Source organism: Pristis pectinata, chromosome 10, assembly GCF_009764475.1.
Source record: "Pristis pectinata isolate sPriPec2 chromosome 10, sPriPec2.1.pri, whole genome shotgun sequence".
Taxonomy (NCBI): domain Eukaryota; kingdom Metazoa; phylum Chordata; class Chondrichthyes; order Rhinopristiformes; family Pristidae; genus Pristis; species Pristis pectinata.
This window is the reverse complement of record NC_067414.1, coordinates 29,336,932-29,357,977: the sequence shown is the minus strand read 5'-3', so window position 1 is coordinate 29,357,977 and position 21,046 is coordinate 29,336,932. Positions and strand designations below refer to the sequence as shown.

At 39.5% G+C, this 21,046-nt stretch overlaps 1 protein-coding gene across 6 annotated transcripts in view; it reads right to left on the bottom strand.

Annotated features, from left to right (window-relative positions):
• ankrd6b (ankyrin repeat domain 6b) overlaps positions 1-21,046 on the bottom strand; it is a 142,670-nt gene that overhangs the window by 21,743 nt on the left and 99,881 nt on the right. For 5 of the 6 annotated variants that reach the window (XM_052025069.1, XM_052025074.1, XM_052025071.1 and 2 more), the window contains 6 exons: positions 13,854-13,952; positions 8,022-8,120; positions 7,186-7,284; positions 4,542-4,640; positions 4,294-4,392; positions 3,267-3,365 (listed from right to left, as the gene is read on the bottom strand). In XM_052025069.1, coding sequence (XP_051881029.1) covers positions 3,267-3,365; positions 4,294-4,392; positions 4,542-4,640; positions 7,186-7,284; positions 8,022-8,120; positions 13,854-13,952 — 594 coding nt within the window. The remainder of the gene's footprint in view (positions 1-3,266; positions 3,366-4,293; positions 4,393-4,541; positions 4,641-7,185; positions 7,285-8,021; positions 8,121-13,853; positions 13,953-21,046) is intronic. The other variant, XM_052025073.1, reaches the window with a different exon arrangement.

The following is a 21,046-nucleotide window of genomic DNA, read 5'->3' as shown; positions in this document are numbered from 1 at the left end:
GTTTATTATTGTCACAGGTGATACAGTGAAAACCTTTTGTTTGCATTCCATCCTGACAGATCATTCCATACGCAAGTGTATTGAAAGTCGTACAACAGAAAGAATGCAGAATATAGTGTTACAGAGGAAGTGCAGTGCAGGTAGGCAAATAAAATGCAGAATAGATTTTGAAGCCAAGAAAGAAATATGAGTAAAGTCAGTGAATGAAAATCAAAAAAGCTGCAGATGCTGGAATTCTGAAATAACAACAGAAAATGGTGGAAACCCCCAGCAGGTGCGACGGCATCTCTGGAAATAGAATTAGTGTGTCTGGTCAAAGAGCCTTTATCAGAACAGGGTCATCTGGCACAGGCCAGTCAGGGAATGCGAGTGGCCAGAAGTTTAACGGAGAATGAATCAAAGGAGTTGGCACCTCTGAAGAAAAGCTGAGCTCAGAAGGGGCATGGAAGTGGAGGAGGAAACTGAAAATAGAGGAATTTGTTCAGGCCGGTGAGCAAGAAGAGGGGGAAGCAGCAAAGGCAGCAGAATGGATAATCTCCACGTTACCGACAAAAAATTCCCCGAGCTCCTCGCACTTCAGGGGAGGACAGAGGAAGAAGATAGCAGTGGAAGAGGTGCTTTTGTAAGTAATGTGGGGGAGAAATGTTTTGCTGCAGGGTAGATGAATCCATGTAGTTGGGGTTATAAACAATGAACCAGAGATGGGCCTTGTTTGTGAAGAAAAATAGGAGCAGAAGTGCCACAGGTGACGGTGAGACATGGAGGGCAGGGGGTCAATGGAAGCAGAGAGAAGTAGCAAAAGATTTAAAGTATTGAGAATCAGGGGCCTTCCAATGTAGAGGATGAGAAAGGAAATGAAAGAGGATATCTCAGCAAAAGATTAAATGGAGCTCAGGGTGATAAACCTATGGTGATCTTGAAAGAGAGCAAAGGTGGATGGAACAGAGTGAGGTAGAGTAAGGAGGAGAAAGTTTCAGAGAAACAGGTCATAGAGTCACAGATTCGTACAGCACAGAAATGGGCCCTGCGGCCCGCCACATCCATGCCAACCCTTTTGCCTATCTATACTAGTACCATTTGCCAGCATTGGTTCATATCCTTCTATGCCTTGCCTATTTAAGTATCTGTCTAGATGTTTCTTAAACATAGTAATTGTATATGACTCCACTACCTCCTCCGGAAATGAGTTCCAGTTATCAACCACTCTCTGTGTAAAAAAACTTACCCCTCAAATCCCCCTTGCCCTCTTGTTTTTGATACCCCTACCATGGGAAAAAGACTATCTACCCTATGCCTCTCATAATCCTCTATACTTGTCTCAGGTCACCCCTCAGCCTCTCTTGCTCCAGGGAAAACAAGCCCAAAGTATCCAATCTCTCCCCGTAACTAAGAGTCCCCAAATCCAGGCAACATCCTGGTGAACCTCCTCTGCACTCACTCGAGCACCATCACATCCTTCCTATAGTGTGGTGACCAGAACTGTACATAGTACTCCAAGGGTTTCATAAAGTTCCAACATAACATCCCAAATCTTATATTCTACGAAAAGACCCAAAGTGTGACCACAGTGTCATACAGTTATCAGTGGGAAGCCAAGCCAGAAGGCTTCAATATGTAAATCAAATGTCAGTCATAACCAAGACATCAGTACAATAGGGTTATTGATGGCAATGCAGTGTGGTGGTCCCTATGTAGAAACATCAGCACAAGAATAGCCCATTTTGGATTGGTGCTCACATATAGGCTCACAAGAAATTCTCATAGAACATACAACAGTTACAGCACAATTCAGGCCCTTTGGCCCACAAAGCTGTGCCAAACATGTCCCTACCCTAGAAGTTACCAGGCTTACCTATATTTTACTCAGCTCCATGTACCTATCTAACAGTCTCTTGAAAGACCCTATCGTATCAGCCTCCACCACCGTTTCCAGCAGCCCATTCCACGCCCTCACCACTCTCTGAGTAAAAAACTTACCGCTGACATCTCCTCTATATCTACTCTCCAACACCTTAAACCTATGTCCTCTTGTGGCCACCAATTCAGCCCTGGGGAAAAGCCTCTGACTATCTACCCTATCAATATCTCTCATCATCTTATACACCTCAGTCAGGTCCCCCCTCATCCTCCGTCGCTCCAAGGAGAAAAGGCCGAGTTCCCTCAACCTGTTTTCATAAGGCATACTCCGCATTCCAGGCAGCATCCTTGTAAATCTCCTCTGCACCCTCTCTATGGAAAATACAAGCGTGAGATAGGAAAATAAGAAGAAAGTGCAGCAAAATAGGGACACAAGGGACTTCAGATTTTGGAATCTGAAGCAACACACAGAGAAGCTGGAGGAACTCAGCAGGTCAGGCAGCATCTATGGAGGGAAATGGGCAGCTGACTTCTCAGGTTGAGATCCTACATTTGGACTGGAAAGAAAGGGGGAGGTAGCCAGTTTAAAAAGGCGGAGGGAAGGGATGGAGCAAGAGCTGGCAGGTGATAGGTGGATCCTGGTGAGGGGTGGTGATAAGCAGATGAGGGCAGGAGTTATGTCAGAAGCTGGGAGGTGATAGGTGGGAGTGGCAAAGGGCTGAAGATGATGGAATCTGATAGGAGAGGACGGTGCACCGTGGAATAAAGGGAATGTGTGGGTAATGGGCAAATGGAGAGGGAGAGGGAGAGGGTGGGGAAAGGAAAAGACGTAGGGTGATGTGGGCCAGGTGGATCAGGAGGAGAGAGAAAAAAAAAGAAGAAAAAAAGGAAAAATAGGGGAAAAGGGACAGAGGGGGAGCAGTTACCAGAAGTTTGAGAATTTGATGTTCATGCCGCCAGGTTGGAGACCGACCAGGCGGAATACGAGGGAAGAAAGTAAAGCACTTGAGCAGGGGAAGACGACATGATTCAAACAAGTAAATGAGGTGAGGGTGGGGGAAGGGGCAAAGGCAGTAATTAGAGGACTGAAAAAGTGCTAGAATTAACGGGGAAGCAAATGGACGTGGTGGAGATTGGTGTTGCACTTCTCACAGAGGTAATTTGGGACATCCGATATGTGACACAGAGCCGGAGGAGGAAGGAGTTTCAAAATATTTGGGAATATTCGCAAACGGAATCTGAAGCTCAACTCTTAATGCATCCACTTAGCTGCTTCGAAAAGAGCAGTGCTTTAGAGCTGGATTTTAAATACCGCAAACATTGGCTAAATTCTATAGGAAAACAAGCCAAAACTAGTCTCCTTAACGCCAACCTCCATACAGCACTACAAATACACAAAAACTACTTACGTTATTAACAATGCTTCCATCCGCTCCCGCCTCCAGCAGGAGTCTGGCTATTTTCTTGTGGTTGAGGGCAGCAGCAATGTGGAGTGGTGTATCTCCAGCCTACAATCAGAGATCCACTTAGACACGCTCGTGGAGTTTTATCACAGTTATGAGTTACAAGAAAGCAGAATTCAAAACAGTAGCATCAAAAGTTTAATTTATTTAATGTACTACACAGAGATGTGTCCAAGGAAGACTTCATTATCCAGTACTCTCAGATATGAGGTGGGGTATTCGCAAAGAGTGTGCATCTTCAAAATCGGTGATTGGATTAATCCTGGTGACTGGAAATGATATGCCTGAATTTTCTCCTTTAAACAGACTGGAAGGCTGAACTACAAAGCACCTGACATATTCAATGTAGGACAGCACAATGGTACAAGGTAAAGCATTTGTAGCTTTGAGGTGAAATTTTTATCAGTTTTTCAAATGTGTGACGTATTTCCCCATCTTGTTTCCATTTGGAATACATGAACTTAGACTTTCTGGTTTGCATCATTTCTATGCCAATATTGAAGTGTTTAAGATTTTTGTTTCCCTAAGTAAATTAAAAGAAATCAGCAAATCAAGGTTACTGTGCTGGAACAACTGAGAGGAATGCAGACATGCAATGCACCTGCTGTATCTGAATTTATTATTTTGCATTTTGGACAAAAATTCTGATTAATTGAGATTGAAACTTAATTGCTTTTTCAAACAAATATTATACTTATTGACTGATTTGATATTTAAATCCATGAATATTTTGTATGCAACACACATGGAATATAGCAATTTGTTTGACACATTTTATATTAAATTTTTAAGTGTTTCATTACAATTAAACATATTATTGTATGTGCACTGTTTTTTGTCCACACCTATAACGAGCTATCATCCTCATTTACCAAATGTATCACTTTATTATTCAGAGCCCATCATCCTATTAATATTTCAGACTCATAAATGACAAAATAGAGTATAAGGGATCATGCTCTTGCACACTGACCTGGTTCTTCTCACTGACAGAACAGAAAGCACTCAGGAGGATTCTAATAATAGTCACATGATTATAACGAGTTGCAATGTGTAAACATGTGTCACCCATCTGCAAAACAGAAACACTTCAACTCCAAGCCAGACTGAATACAAACCAACATTAAGTATTGAACACTAGCAAGGCACCTTTTCTTTAAAAATAAATAAATAAATAACTCTGAACATGAATAAATCCAGATGAGTAAACCCCCCACTTACACTGTTCTTAATGTCAGGTCTGGATCCTCCCAGTAACAACACACGAGAACTCTGGGAGTGACCATTCTGACAGGCCAAGTGGAGAGCTGTGTTGCCTGCCTTAAGGGAGACACAAGATTGAAAAGTTACCAAGCAGTACAACTTTATGCTAAGCACAAGTTTAATTTTAAAAGCATTTAGTTCTGCTTTCCTATATACTGATTTATTAATTGTAACCAAGCAGTCATTGTGAGATTCTTAGCAGAGGCTAAACCTGCTAAGGCCATGTGTAGGAAATGAAAAAGAAAATAACCTCTTCAATTGCAATTAATCTAAAATTTGAAATGCTAACCAGAAGAAAAACACTTCATATTCCACCCGGGTAGTCTACTACCCAATGGTATAGACAAGTTCAGTTAACCCACACTCCCTGTGCTCCTCTCTCCCTCCTCCTGGCATCCACCACTGCCCCCCCCCCCACCCCCAAAACCAACCAGTTTCATTCTCCCCCACCCAGTTCCATCTGCCCATCAGCCACACAATGGAACTTCTGGTTGTCCTATCCCTCCCCCACTTGGTTCCACCTATCCCTCAACCCTCCCCGGTCTGGTTCCACTCATCACCTTCCTTGCTTATCAGATTCCAGTGTCTGCAGCCTATTGTTTCCACATCACCTTCCAGCCCCTGCCTTTACCTCCACCCTCCCGACTCCATTGGCACCTTTTTTCCTCTTTCCTTATCCGTCCCCATCACCCACCGTCTGCTGTCTCCACCCCTCCCTCTCCCCCCTCTGACTCCATGTGTCCATCATCCCCCTCCTCACCTGGTCCCACCTCTCACCCCTCTATACTGGCCATCTCCCCTCTACACTCTCACCCCTGATGCAGGGTCTAGACACAAAATACCAACAGTCCCGTTGCCTCCACAGATGCTGCTCAACCATTTGAGTTCCTACAGCAGTTTGTTTCTAGCCTCAGAAATGTAAGATGCTGCTTTTAGAAAGCAAGAAGATTGCATTCCTTAAAAACAGAACTGGAAAGAAAAATACACAGGACTGTAGAAAAAAGACGTGGTATCTTGTTTTATTTCCTGTGGCTTCCATAACCCATTAACACCTATTGCCTGCCTGCTGGTTGTTGGGAAGTGCACTGGAGCAGGCTTGATCTCTCTGAAGTGCCACTCAATGATTGCTTGGCTGAGAATTAATCAGTTCTCTGGTCTAGCAGTGTAACAGATTACTGCACACTTATTATAAACTGAATGTTACAATTTTATAAGGAAAGCAGGAACTGAACGACTTTGTTGTTTGTCTTCAAATCTCTGAATAGGGAATAGGCAGAACAAGTTGAGAAGGCAGTTAATTTGATAGGTAGGATCATTGGTATTGGTTTATTATTGTCACTTGTACCGAGGTACAGTGAAAAACTTGTCTTGCATACCGTTCATACAGATCAATTCATTACACACTGCATTGAGGTAGTACAAAGTGCATTGTGGCTTAAAATAGAGCCTATCATATCAGTATTCTTAAGTAGGTCTGAGAATCGAGTAGAAATGATGGAAACCATGGAGCTATCAAGGTGAAATAAACCACACGCTGGTCATGAGGAGCAGCCACTTTTATTTTTCACTTATTCAATAAAGAGCTGTAACGAAGGATTTTACACAGGATCTCAGTAGCATAATATTATTAGTGTGGTAGATAGCAAAAACAAGTTATGCAAACCTTTTATGGAACACTGATTAAGCTCCAAGCCAAATAGTGGTTGGCCAATTTTAGCGTTACTAAAATTTTACTGAATGTATAGAGCAGATTTACTAAAACAGCAATTATGCAGAGAGACAAGGGAAGATGCGATAGTTGTTCTTAAAGACAAGGAATTATCAGGTGTTTTGATTGAGTTGTTCAAAATCATGAAGGGTTTATACAGACGAGATAAGAAGAAATTGATCCTGGACGTGCAAGAATCATTAACCAAAGGGTACAGATTTAAGATAACCAGCATAAAAACAATGGTGATGGAGAAATTTTATGCAGCAAACTATTATTCAAAATATACCAGCTAAAATATGGAGAAAGCAAATTCCACAAATATATAAATACTTGGTGGACTATGGGGAAATTGCTGGACTACTGAAATTGTTCTTTCAAAAATGACCCTCTTTCTCATAAATAGGTTCAATGATTAGTAATGCTGTATTCATTAGTATCTAGGATAAGACATCAGAATTCTAAAAGCAAGGTCACTTTCTGGAACATGAACCTGTACTGTTAAAATTTTCCTTCGAACTGGGTTTTTTGTGCAAATGTGCAGAACTATACATGTCTGTAAATAAGACCCACTTTGAAGATACAACTAAAACTTTAAACTTCTTTTACTGGGAATTTTTTGGTCGCAAGAATCAGAAGTCACTACAGTTTAACTGTTAAAGGATGATTTTTTATAAATCACTCCCTGTAAAACATCATGGATAGAGCTGGACTTTGGGAAATGGAGTAAACAGTTGTTATCTGATCAGTTGCCCATTACACATCTCTCCTGATTTTCTCTTATACTAATACTTGTATTACACCACTGGTCACAACCAATCCATTACACAATCTATTGGAATTCTTAATTTAGAAAAATAAAAGTCATCCAAAAATGCAATTCTTCCTCCTAACCTGATTCTTTGCATGGACGTTTCCTCCTGCTTTGACCAAGAGTTTGACAGACTGACTGAATCCATGCCAGCTGGCTTCATGTAGAGCAGTGTTACCATCCTGAGACACAAGATTGACAGAAACGGCTTTAGCTGAAGTTTCAGAGGGGCAGAGCAACATGCTGCAGACCGATGGCAAATACTTTTTACAGCTAAAGCTATCCTCATAGTTATCTTAATAAAGATACATGTAGAATATCTGATATCTTTTGTTGTTTTAATTTTTACATCTGGCTGTGGGCATCACTGATAAGGCAGGCATTTATTGCCCTGAGAGCAAGACGGCGAGTATTTCAGACTGAATGTCAGTCTGTGTGGTGAAGATGCACCCACAATGTCAGAAGAGTCCCAGGATTTTGACCTGGTGATGATGTAGGCGTGATATTTATGTGACCAGTTCAACTTAAGTTCTGGTCAATGTGGATCCTTACGCTCTTGATAGTAGGAGACCTGGTGATGGTAATTCCACTGAATGATCGAAGGAGGTTGTCATCTCTCTTATTGGAGATGATCTTTGTCCAGTAGTTCTGAATCAAGAATTTTCCTTTATATTTAAAGAAATTAAATATTCCCAACTCAGGCCCATTTATTTGGTGTAAAGTGAAACTTTCTCAGTTCCTGTCAACAATGACATGCACTTATGCACTATATGACATAGCCATTTCTCATAATAACTATTAAACTGATGTCCTCACTGGGTGAGACTCCATTTAGTGTCAACTGCTGGTGAATTATGTGTTTTGGACTCAATTTTTTAAGAGTGGTAAAGCACCAGATATTTTATGAAGTATTCCTTACCTTGTCCTGCCGGTCTAGAGAACACCCCTCAAGAATGAGTGCCGAGATAACCTCAGTGTTACCCACAACAGCTGCCCGATGTAGGGCTGTTTGATCACTCTGTCATAGAGAATCAAAGATGAAAAACAAGGAATAAATTATCACAATAAAGAGAACAAGATCAGAGTTTGCATATGTATCCGACAATTGGATATATTCTAATCTTGTGTTTAAGCTGCCTAAAAGACAACTCAATAAAAATATACACTACTCTATTTTCCCATTTAACATGATCATCTGGAATCTTTTGCACACTTACACAAATTACTAGCAACTTGCTTACTCCTCCAGACTTGTGGGAAACCCTTGTTAGAATTATATTATCCTGGGCCTCTTCTGGAGTTGCCTGGCACTAGCGCACCATATACCAGTACAATGCTGAGATCAGAGTTACATCATCAGATCCCAGGATTTAGGTAGATTCAGGGACAATTCCTTATCTCTGCTGCAAAACTTGCAGCTGAAATAGCAGTGGATTAAAACCCACCAAAGTGCTTCAATAGCCTGACTTCTATTTAATGCTTTGACCTTTCATTGTTGCCATCCAGTAAAATAATGTATACCATCGTGTCACTCAAAATGCTTCTGAAATAGTTTGTTGTAAAATGCTAACATTTACATAAATACCCTGTCAGTTTGAATTAAAACCTGTCAAATAGATTTCCTTATTGATCACAAGAGCTAAGGCAACAATCTGCATCAAGTGGTCAGGAGAAGAGAAAATGATAAAAGTGAAATTGTGGAGAACCATTCCACAGAACGTTTGTAGTTCTATAATTTCAACCCCTTGAGACTCAACAAATGACAAATATTGGAAATTTATTGAAGTGATATTCAATATCACTGTGACGGGCAGTGATTTCCAGTGAGGAATCCTTCCAAAGATTTTCATGCAGCGATGAGATCTGAAAACTTGCTACGTTCAGTTTAAGTGAGAGAATTTCATTCTGACAGTTGTCTGTATTTACTATTCTACTTATGGTTTGTGTTGAGAAAGTGTGTCAGCTTCCCAGGTTTACATCAACATAATTGACTCCCTATTCATGGAGGAAATTGGCTGTACCTCATCAACAGAAGAGCTACATATAGAAGCATCTGTTATTGTGTGTTCTGCTTTTAATTGCTCACTAGTAGCGCTGATCACAGTATTTCAAAAAATAAATCTAAGTGTAAAGATTTTCATAAGAACCCTGGTAAATAATCTACCTGTAAAATACAGTGACATAATCACTTACACACTTACGTATATTATGGTATTGTAGCACTGATTAATTCAAGTAAAGTCAGCTGTCAAATATATGGAATGGTGCAACTTATGTTGAATTTAAGAAATAATAGCCCAGATTTTGCTACAAAAGGACAGTTAACAGATGTCTACTGATAACTTAGCATCGCATGTGCAGAGTTTTAAAATTTTTTGCATAACAAATCACTGAAAGTGAAAGCTGCAAATAGTGCAGAGGGGAAAAGATGGAGTGGGTTGAGAGAAATGTGGAAACATTCTAAAAATGTTTTAGAATGAGAATGCATGCTTCAATGCTCAAGAGGTTAATTTAACATTTTACTTAAAACGTGATGACTTAAGTTGGCAAATTTAGTCTTCATTGCTAAATACATCATCCAATTTTAGCATTTTAACAAGTTGGACTTCGAATTTTGGCTTTTGCTAAGCTAATGGTAGCGCAGCAAATCTCAGACTGTAACCTTGGTGCTGGCATCTTCCCCTTCACTGTACTACTTAAGAATAAGAAACAGCAGATATTGCCCTGCTTCATTGTTTTACAACACTGTGTCATAAGGCATGTTTCATGTAAACTCTGCATATGTAGAACTGCTAGAGGCACAGAGGAAAACTTCACTTGTCTGAAATAAACTAACTCCTCAATCCCTATTCCCTCCCAACCAAGCTCATCTCAATTATTTGTCCTGTATTTTATTTCTTATTCAAGTTTGATTGGGATGTTTGATACAAGCATTTGGAAGCCCCAAACTTCATGCCTCAAGTTAAAATCAACCTGTCTGAAACAAGCTGTGCACTTATTATCAGATGGCGAACTCCATCATTTATAATTGCAAAAATGACTCACTTATCAAAGTCCTTGTGTCCTTTACTCAATCATTAAAATCCAGCTGCCCGTTGAAATTCTGTCCAACATTAGGAACTCATTGGTGAGTATTCCCATCCTTGAGTGCCCGAAACTGTCTCCTTGTCTACTAATTCATTAAAATCAAAATCCTCCTTTTCTTCAAATCCTTAAAACATTCTTCAGACTCCTGAATTACCCTCCCTCAGTTTTCTGGTTCTGACATCTCATAGCTCACACCTTGTGTAACATTTCAGGTGGATCTTAAAAGTGAAATTGGGAGTCTGAGAGTTTTCTGTAAAATCTGTTTTTATCCTAAATTTAAAGGAGGATCATGAAAAGGGTAACATGATACCAGCAACACCTTTCTTGTACTTATCCCATAGATTAGCTCAACTCCAGCAGGAAGCTTGTTGGAAGTGAGGTGCAGCACTGCAGCAAGAGAGATTGGGACAAAAATTGGAGCGATGCCACAGGCTTGCTTGACTCCATTTTGCACTGGGATTTGGTCTGCGATGCACCCACTAGTTGGAACCAAAACTTGTAAACCATCACATGGCAGGTGTAGAACGGAGACAAATTACTGAGGGCGGCCAAATCTGAGAAGGATTTTCTCAGGGTCGATGCTGCTGCTGCTGCCGCCTTATTCTTGGACTTGTCATGCAGTGAAGACTATAGTGCCTCTAGATGGACAGAATTCATACTGTAATTCTGGCTACTGGGAGGAGGTTGAGGACGGCCCCCATCAATGACAATTCCCTGTGGCAGACAGCAGAGAGACTCCTGTATAGCTACAGCATTCATATTTGCCTTCTTTCTTGAAGATGGTCATGATTCAGACATCCAAGATCATCCTCTTCCTGAATTTGAGAGATGAGGCTGTATAAAAGACCAAGCCTTATAGTGAACACGTGCAAAGCAAAGATCCACTACACTACCAATCTGCTCTTGCTGCACAAGGTCTATGATGAGAGTGTGGAAAACAGACAATTTGCTTGGCCACCACTGGGCTCTCAAAATGGGCACCCCGCTCTAACCTTCCTCATTGCAATGTTCTCAAAGCTTCTTTGAAAATAGATCATCTTCACCATCTCGGGAAACACTGGCCAATGATGCTCAAAATGGAGAAGTGTCTCTAAGAACCTCGAGTTTCTTCATCCAGAGCATCTGAGAAAACAGCAGAAGAAGTGCACCATTTCCCATACTACCAACTCAACCTATCAAGCAGCTTCTGCTCACATGTGGCACATGGCTTCATCAGACACCTCAAAACTGGAATGGAACCAAGTCATCCTTGACTATGAGGTACTACAGACAGAAAATACCCTTGACAATAATGTAACTACCATACTGTGTGCATCATTACTGGCCAATTAGAAAAAGGATTGAAGTTTAAATAAGGCTTTACATGATTGGTTAACAGAGGACAACTATTATCTACATGATTCTTTTATTCACTTATCCACAGAGTTGGTCCCAATTGGTTCAAAATTCACAGCAATCCCATTTTAGGCCACTAGAGGTCACACTTCAGCTAAATTTTGTTATCTCTCAATTAATCAAAAGGAAACACTTCAAAACTGCAGGAATTCAGTTGATGACCTTTAATGTTGCTGGAACATTAGGTGCCTTGTAACACTTCAACAGAACATTGCAAAGAAGTTAAATGCAAACAATACCTTTGCAAACATCTTCAGATCCTGATACAAAGGAAATGGAAGGAGGCTCAATAGGTCTAGAGCAAGGATTTACAAACTCAGAATTCTCCAGATATTGAATACTCTCTTATTTCATTCATTTTTTTCCTCTCAGTTTCCCAGTTTTCAAAATTCCTACTCGTCGAAGTTGCAGCTCCACTCTAGGTTCTCAGTGCTGAAACTCTAAGGCAGTTGCATTTATGGTGAACCAATACCCCAGGTGACACCTTAATTAAAGCTTAACTGCCTGTTCAGATGGTGATACAAGAATAGTAGTTTATCCCTATGACCAAGCCACAATTCTAATCCCAATTCTTATTAAAAAGCTATTTGTAGAATGTTACTGCAGCAGAATGGTCCATGCAATATTCTGTAATTCTGAACAAATTGATTTTGTGAAGCATGCTAAGAGGTTAAAAGTTAAAAGCTCCACAGACATAGTTAAGCAAGCAAGGTCAGTAAGCGAGGTAAAAGTCAGAACTAAGCGGAATGAAGTGCCTTATAGAAATGAAAGGAAAATTGTAGACTGGGAAGCATATAATGCAACCAAGGATTACAAAGAATGTGAAGCTTTATGTTGTTAAACATGCAGTGGGCTGTGTGTCATTATTCTAAAGGAGGACAGAGTAGTTACCCCTAGACTATAGGCTATTATTCATCACTGGTTACTATCACATTACAATTTATGGAATTTTGCTGTGTGCAATTTCCAACATTGCTATAGCAACCATAATTCAAACTGGTTTTAAAAATATATTTTATCAAAGAGATAAACATATACCCATCATAATCTGGTGTAATGTCTTAATTATTAATCTTCATAGCAATACAATGATCAGCTTGACATTAAACACAAATGTCTTATTAAAACACAGATTTTGAGATGGTATTTTTTTTAAACATAAACATATTTAAAACCTAGTGCGACGTTGGAAAAGGCACAAGAATAATCTCTCTGGTGGAGGAATCCAGAAAAAGTGGATTTTCTTTTAAAATTAGATAATTATTTATTTAAGATTATTTATGAATAAAGTCGATGAGCACTTTCCTTCATTTTGATAGTTGAAATCTCAAACCTGAACCACTGTGAAAGCCTTTGGACACTGGAACTCAGATATTATGAAGATGCATAATCTGCAAATTACAGGCCGTTTATTATTTCAAATAAGCCTGCTACTCAGCCTCAGGAATTAAACAATGTCAAATTCTGAAATCAAATCCAATATAGTAAAACTCCTGTAATCTACTGTCCGACTATTCAGAAATCCCAACGGTTTGGCATCTGGCTCACTAGGTGATGATTGCCATGCTTCCCATCCACTTACCCGGGCCCAAATTCCCATGCTCCCCATCCACTTGCCGGAGCCCTCATTCCCGCACTCCCCATTCAACCCACCAAGAGGTGCTCCCTTTAAACTCATCCGGTTCTGATGGCCGTGCTCCCTTGAAACTTACATGGCTGTTTCCTTTGCTCCCTTTAAATTTACCAGGGCCTTGTTTCCTGAGCTCCCTGTAAACTTAGTGGGTTCACTAAAAATATATTTTCCTAATTTGGAACATGTTTAAAAAAAACTGAACTAAAAGCATGTTGGAGTATTAATAGGAAAACATCTGATTGTCTGGAAATTCTTCTAGTCCGGCACCAAAATCTGAAGGGTACTGGATTTATAGAGGTTCACTGTAATTGAAGAGTGCCATTTTACTGTAAACCCCCAATTTCTTCACTGCTGTCTTTCAAGAAAGACATTTACCCCACCCCATATCGCTGACACATGACTGGAGTATCACAACTTCTAATCAATTATTAAAGTTCATAGGTAAAGCAGGTGTATTAAAAATCATGCATAGGAAAATCTTACAATATAAATTATTCTAGCTTTGACATTTTATGATGCAACACTTATTTCCCGAGATTCCATCAATCACTGTCCAAAACAATCTTGGCCATGAGGCGTGTGTGAAATTGAAGATGAGAAACAAGAAAGTCTGATGAGGAGAGTCGAGTCACTTACATCATCCTGGATGTCCAGATCACAACTTGCTTTCAGTAGAATTCGTACAACATCAATGTGGCCCTTATAGGCAGCCAAATGCAAAGCAGTACGTCCATGCTGGGAACAAATCATGCAGGGAACAATGAGAAATGTCTAACAACATGAAACTTCCTTTGATCAGATGATCTGAAGACCCTCCATCAACATTCAAATACAACCATTCCTTGTACAATCATCACAGATGTATTTTTCCTTTTTTCCATCTGCATGCTGTTCCTTTGTTTCATTACATGCACTTTAAGAACCTAATTCTAAGGATTACAGCATAGTAGAAGGCAGAATGGAGGCATGCAGCACATTCTGTGCCTGTTCCAGATATCTGAAAGAGCTCTTCACTCTGCCCCATTCCTCCACACCATCTCATAGAATTGCCGTGGTAATGTCTCATTTCAAATGTTTATTTTCAAATATCTGCTGTAAGACTTTCTAGATTCTGTTTCCAACCTTGTTTCTGATAGAGAATTCCATGCTGATGATCTTAAATGTATGTCCTTTGGCAAACAATTCAACAATCTGTGAAGACAATTTTTCCACATCACCTCAATAAATTCCAACCTAATTTTGAATGTATCCAACTGATCGCTCTCAACCTTTTCTATTCTACCTACAAACCAATTATTATAGTCTCTATCCCTAATTAACACCATTTATCCACAGTATCATCTCTTCTGAAATTTTTCCTCTTCAACTTCCTCTCTATAAAGGGTCTCAGAAGTGACCTAACCAATGATGTGTGTGTGTGTTTGTACTTCATGCTCTCAACAACACAACAAGAATCCAAGCCATTCCATCAGCTGTCTTGGTAATGGTACTGGTTTATTATTGTCACTTGTACCAAGGTACAGTGAAAATCTTGTCTTGCATACCGTTCGTACAGATCAATTCTGTACTTAACTCCAGCCTCCTCCTCCTAAACCATTTTCCTCCATCATATTGTCTCAATTCCTCACCCACATCTCCTTCAAATGCCCCTACAACTTTTTCCATTGAAATATTGCCCATCCCTCTTGAAATACCCCACCCTCAGGCTCTCCTGCCACCTCTCATCAACTTTCAATAACCCCAGAAGTACACTTTCAATTCTGTTCTGTGTACACTATCCCCTTCCTTCCCTAAATTTTCAAATTTCTCACCTCTTTCGAACTTTGAATCCCTGTTACCCAGATCACAGCATGGTTTTTTTTTTAGGGTGTTCCATCAATCCTCTTTGTATTCCTGAAATCTGTGAATGACACTGTAGATCACTTCAGTCAAACTTCTATACCAGTGTCCTGGTTTGAATCTATTTTGCTTTATGGCAACAAAGACAACAATTCTTTTGTAATGGCTTCTCCTCCTACCAATATTGTATTCCACAGGTCTCAAATTCTGGCATTTACACATTGGGACCCATGAAAAATTTTAACAAAATCTCTTTTCTCATAAGTATTTACTAGCACCCCATTTTCACAAAGCATTACTAAGGATTCCTGATTATTACTCAGTAAATACTGGCGAGAATCAGACCAATGGCACCTTAGATCTTTGCCGTTTATGGTCTATATTATTCTCCTTTTACTCTTCTGCATATAAACCCACCAATAGATCCATCCACTACACACCCTCTCATTGAGGTGTTTAATAAGCCTCCCTTTAAATATTTCTGTGATACTGCCCTCAATACTCCTTATGGTAGTGAGCTCCACATTCTAACCACCTCTGGAGTAAAGACATTTCTCCTGAATTGTCCTTTTGATTTATCACTGACCAATATGGGGCCCTTATTTTGCATGTTGGCCATCCACGGCTCCTTGATAGGTCCCACCCTATCGAATACTTTTAAAACCCTATAAAGCTTTATTTGTTCATTCCTCAACCTTCCCTTTTTGAGAGAAGAAAGTCCAATCTTTCCCTATAGCCATAACTGCTTGGCTTTACTTTCATGCTACTCCTTAGAATACTGTTTCTTGATTTTATTTACAAACCCCTCTATGACCCTGTTCCCTTCTACCTTTACAACCTGCATTAGCCCTCTACTTTTCCAGCTCAGGCCTCCTCTATACCTCTCCTCTCTGCTCCTACCTTCAGTGGCAGAGACTTTATCCATCTCAGTGCCAAACACTGGCACACTCCTCCTAGACCACTACACCCTGTGACCTTCCTTCAAATGCATCCTCAAAACCAACCCTGTCAACTGTGCCTACAGTCACCACCTTTACCCCTTCTCCCTTTACTGTTTGGTAACACAGGCATTCCTTGATGGAAAATTGCTTGATTTAGGATTTTTTGCAAAAATGCCATTGAGCTTTTATGGTATTTTAGGTTTTAAAAAAAAGTAGTTTATCATTTTAGATGCTCATGGTGAATTTTAAGTGTTTGTATTTTCTTTATTGAATATTGAACTCTAGAAAGCAACCAGGGGTTTCACATTAAAACTAATAGGAAATGCCTTTATAACTTACAAGTTTTCCCTTAATGAAACATTTTTCAGGAATACAACTTTTTTTTTAAAAAAATAGAAGAATGTCTGTATGGTTAATTTTTGCCTCAATGAAATGTTGGGATATTTCATTACAAGGTGCCTTCTACGTACAAGTTGTTATGTTAGTAAAGCAGTTGTCATTCCTCCAACAGCGCTGTATGAATCTCAGAAGGAGAACACTAAGGGCAAGTGTTTTCACTGCATGCAAATATGTACATGTATTTCCTCTTTGAAAATGTCAAATCAGTTGCAGTTTATTTGCCTCTTCAAGAAATTATATATGCCCCAGCTCCTAACCAATGCTGTTGCTTTGGGAGCAGAATCAGTGCCAAAGGCTGCAGATATGAATGATGATCTTTCAACAGTTTTGGCAGATGAGGAATTTCCCACCCACAGCGAATGCCAAACCATTTATTCCTGGAACAACAAAGCTATGAAAAAGCCCCCATTACTGACTTTAAAGCAGGGCTTACAATACATGCAATTACTTTCCAGTATGATATTGAACACAATCCCTACTTTCAGCTCACTAAATGTGGTGCATAATTTTAAAATAGGAGCACTCTTTACTGAAAAGTATTTGCCATCTATTTATTTCGTATTTGCCAAACATTACCAATACTCATGGGGTCATCACTTTGTGGAAAGCGGAACATGGGAAGTACAATGCCTGAGATAATAAACTTCAGCGAATACCGTGTGGCTGTGAACAATGGCATTTATATAACAGTGTTGTCATTGGATACTGACAAACAGAAGCACTCACCCTCACTTTGTGATTGCCTCTGGAAGTAGCCTTGATTCCTATCAATTTCCTCCTTTTGCTGCCTTCTGATTCCAGTGTGTATTATTTTCTAGCTTTACCTCTTTTCCTTTGCTGATCCGTTTCTCCCAGATCTACTGAAACGTTGTTTGTTTTCCACATGTGAAGATGTCAAACTACACCCTTCTCTTTACACAGGCTGACCAACCTGCTGTGCATTTCCACAATCTGTTTCAGCTACACAGAAATTTGCCTAGATAAACCACTGTGCCTCCTGTTGTGGTCAGAGCTCCATTAAACTCTTATGTCATAGTTCCCATGTTATGTGGCATGAACAGCTACCCAGAACCATAGAAGGCACACTGATTTTGCCCATAAGTATTTGATGAACAACACATTCTGCGGATAGAGCTGCCATTGAGAACTACAGCAATTTTGCGCATTCTTAGTTTGCTTTTCGAAGGTGAAGGTAATTGGTGTTCTTGAATTGTTTCAATGCATGTTGTGAAGATAATTCCACAATGCCACACAAAGTGCCCTGATTCTAACATTGAAGGATCAGGTACATCCAAGCTCAATGACCAAGCACTTGATCATTTCTTCCAATATCTCCTTCTCTGGCTCAGCACCCATTCCACTGTGGAATGTCTTGTGGCAATAGCAACAGTAAAAATGAAAGGGAATATGGAAAGATCAAGTTAGGAATGTGAAATTCAATTGTATGGCCCTACACAAAAAGTAAAAGTTAAACTGAAGAAAAGACTCTTCAGGGATTAAGTGGATGGAGTGTAATCGTGAAGGGATAACAAAGACAGTTAATAACTATTTTGAACTCTTTTCATACATCTGTAGTTGTAGTGAAGGATGCCACTAAACGATTATTTGACATAAATGTAGAAAAGCAATTAAATCAATTAGTAGAACCCAGGGTGGATAAGAGTAATTGCACAATCATAATTATTTAATCATCCTTATGTACATAAGTTATCCTGTTGGATTAGACAGTGCTAATTTAATGCACGTGTTATTCCTGTTGCAATTTTAGCAAATCTTCACAATCCACCTTCTGTAACTCTCCTGTTTTTTCTGCCATCTTGTGCACAATTGGTACTTTGTAGATAACCAGCAAGCTTCCTTGTTCTATTCAATGCTTCCAGAACTCTCTTATGGTATGTTTTACTTGTAGCCACCTTCAGAAGATTTATGTCTGTACTCTGAATCCCTCCATTCTATAGATTGTTTGGAATTTTACTGTGTAAATTATACATCATTTTGCAGTTTCTTTCTTCAAATATTTTACTTCCCAATTTAAATACCAAGCTATCAAATAACATTTGATAGTCAGTAGAAAATTACACGATGAGGGCATGCCATGGCTCCATTGCTGCCAGCAAGGTGAGATAAGTTGCCAAGTGACCGTCAACCCACATCGTGCATCTGAAGGGGTTCCAAAGGCTGCAGGACTCAGAAACGCTGACTTGTCATATCCCATCACTTCAGTTCAACTGAACATTGAAATATAAAAGAAAACAGGTACCCAGCAGCCCTTGCATTGAAATTTAACAAATGGAATCATAATCAAGAAACCCACAAAGAGTACTCTCTGAAAGCATTAGTCCTGGAAGGAACCTTTGCAATCCGTGTGTAAACAGTTCTGTATTTTTCAAATTTATTACACTTATTAGTGAGACAATATCCTTGCATCGTAAATACACTTGTATAAACACAACCATAATGAACAAAAGCATCCCAATTTTGCAGTCCAATGAATTTTTTTTTATTGCAACTTTTGGGGCAATAAGTCGAATAAACCACAACTTCAAATAGCCCATTTGAAACTTTTCAAGTTCCCAGCTGTCCACCAACAGAGAAGCAAGCACAAAGCATTCATCTTCAACTCTGTTAATCTTTAATTCAAACATCTAGTTAGGATCCACAACACTTTGTATCTTATCTAGCAAAAATCAATTTCTCTCAGTTTTAAAGTTGTCAACTGAGGTAACAAATTCTCTGGGAGAAAGTTTCACACTTCTATCACTCTGTGCGAAGAAGTGTTTCCTAACTTCCCTGCCAAATAGTCATTTTGTCATTTCCCCTCATCATAAATTCCCCACCATTGGAAAAGGTCTATCTTTTCTTTCCCCAAAACCTTACAAACCCCTTCACTTAACCTTTTATGTTCTAGGGAATACAAATTTAGCTTAACATAAACCAGAAGTTGCTGGAAGTATTCAGCAACTGAAGCAGCTTCAATGAAAGAAATAGATTTAACATTTCAGGTCAATGACTTTGTTCATATAATCTTTACTTTGAGACTAGATGACACTGATGCACAGGGAAATAAATGTCCCATAGCGCATGAGAGGGAAGTGAGTAAGAGGTAGTCAGTGCAAAAAGAGCAGCATGAAACCTGAACAGCAGAGAGAGGAAGTAAATAGACACCACTACTAATAGTAGAGTGTATGTCACAGCAAGTCCTCCCACAGGTAATTTTTCACTGTTTTTTGTTTTGTTTATGCTTCCATCAGGAACAAACTTGTAAGCAGCATGATTAGGTCCTTTGCTGATTTTATTCACTAAATGACTTCACATTTAATATACTCTGGCAAGAACTGTCAATTCTCCAGGAATGTTCTGATCTCTAGGAGTTGAAGATTAACCCCTGGATGCATCCTGAGAGAAAGGTCACAGAGTTTCACTAATATAGTTTTCAAAACCAGCACTGAGTTCCAATTAACCTGGACCCAGACCACAGTGGGTAGGAACTAAACCACACAACAAGAGTTAGCAAGAGTCAATTTAATACCTTAAGTGTTACTTTGCATGTTAAAATAAATGTAATTAAAAAGTTGAAGGAAATATTGTAAATACAACTATTTCCCATCTCTAAATTTTCAGTGTTTTATATTGTTACAGAAGTTCACCCCCACAGCTTTATTTTAAGCTCTGAAGAACAACCATTTATAGAGACTCAGAAAATTGGAAAAAACATCCCAAAGCACTACTCCAGAGTATTACCAAATAAAAATTAACACCACACCATATTGGGAGATATTAGGAGACATGACCTTGATCAAAGTAATAGATTTTAAAGTGTATTCCTTCAGAGGAGAGAGTTTAAGGCCTTGGCAGCTGATGACAAAGCTGACAATGGTGGATTGATTAACTTTGGAGATGTCCAAGATACTAGAATTGTAGTACAGATATCTCTTAGAGGAGCAGAGATATCTCTTCAGCATCAGCTTCCAAACTCTCATTCTCTGTCACCTAGAAGGATACGGGAAGCAGGCCACATGCAGCTTCCCTTTGAAGCCCCACATTATTCTGACTTGAAAATGCACAGCCATCCTATCCTTTGCTGGATCTTAATCCTGGATTTAACTACCCAACAGCACAATAGACCTGCCTTCAGTACAAGGTCTGCAGCACTTCAAAGTGGTGATTCACCACCACCTTTCAAGAGAAATTAGGTATGGGCATTTAACACCAGCTTTGCCAGGAAGGTTCACATCCTGTACAGAAACTTCAAAAATTCTCAATAGTTTATAGAGTTGAAGAAGATTACAGAGATAAGGAAGGGCAAGACCACAGAGGAAGTTGAAAACAATTGTAAGAATCTGGTATTAACCAGGCACCAAGATAGTCAGCAAGCATAGGAATGATGGATGAACAGGGCTTGGTGACAGTTAAGGTCAGCACAGAGTTTTGGATGACAACTGCATATATATCTTGTTACACTGATATGTATAAGTAGTAGTTAACTCAAAATTTATTGTTCATGTTCTGTTTAGCAGTTATATTTCATTAGTCACGCACAGCAAATAGAATGTGCATTGTTTCTTTGGTCTTAAAACATTCTTCCATCATCTCTGAGAACACACAAGTATTATAGAAAAGAAAGAGCCAAAACAATTGGTGGGTTCAGAC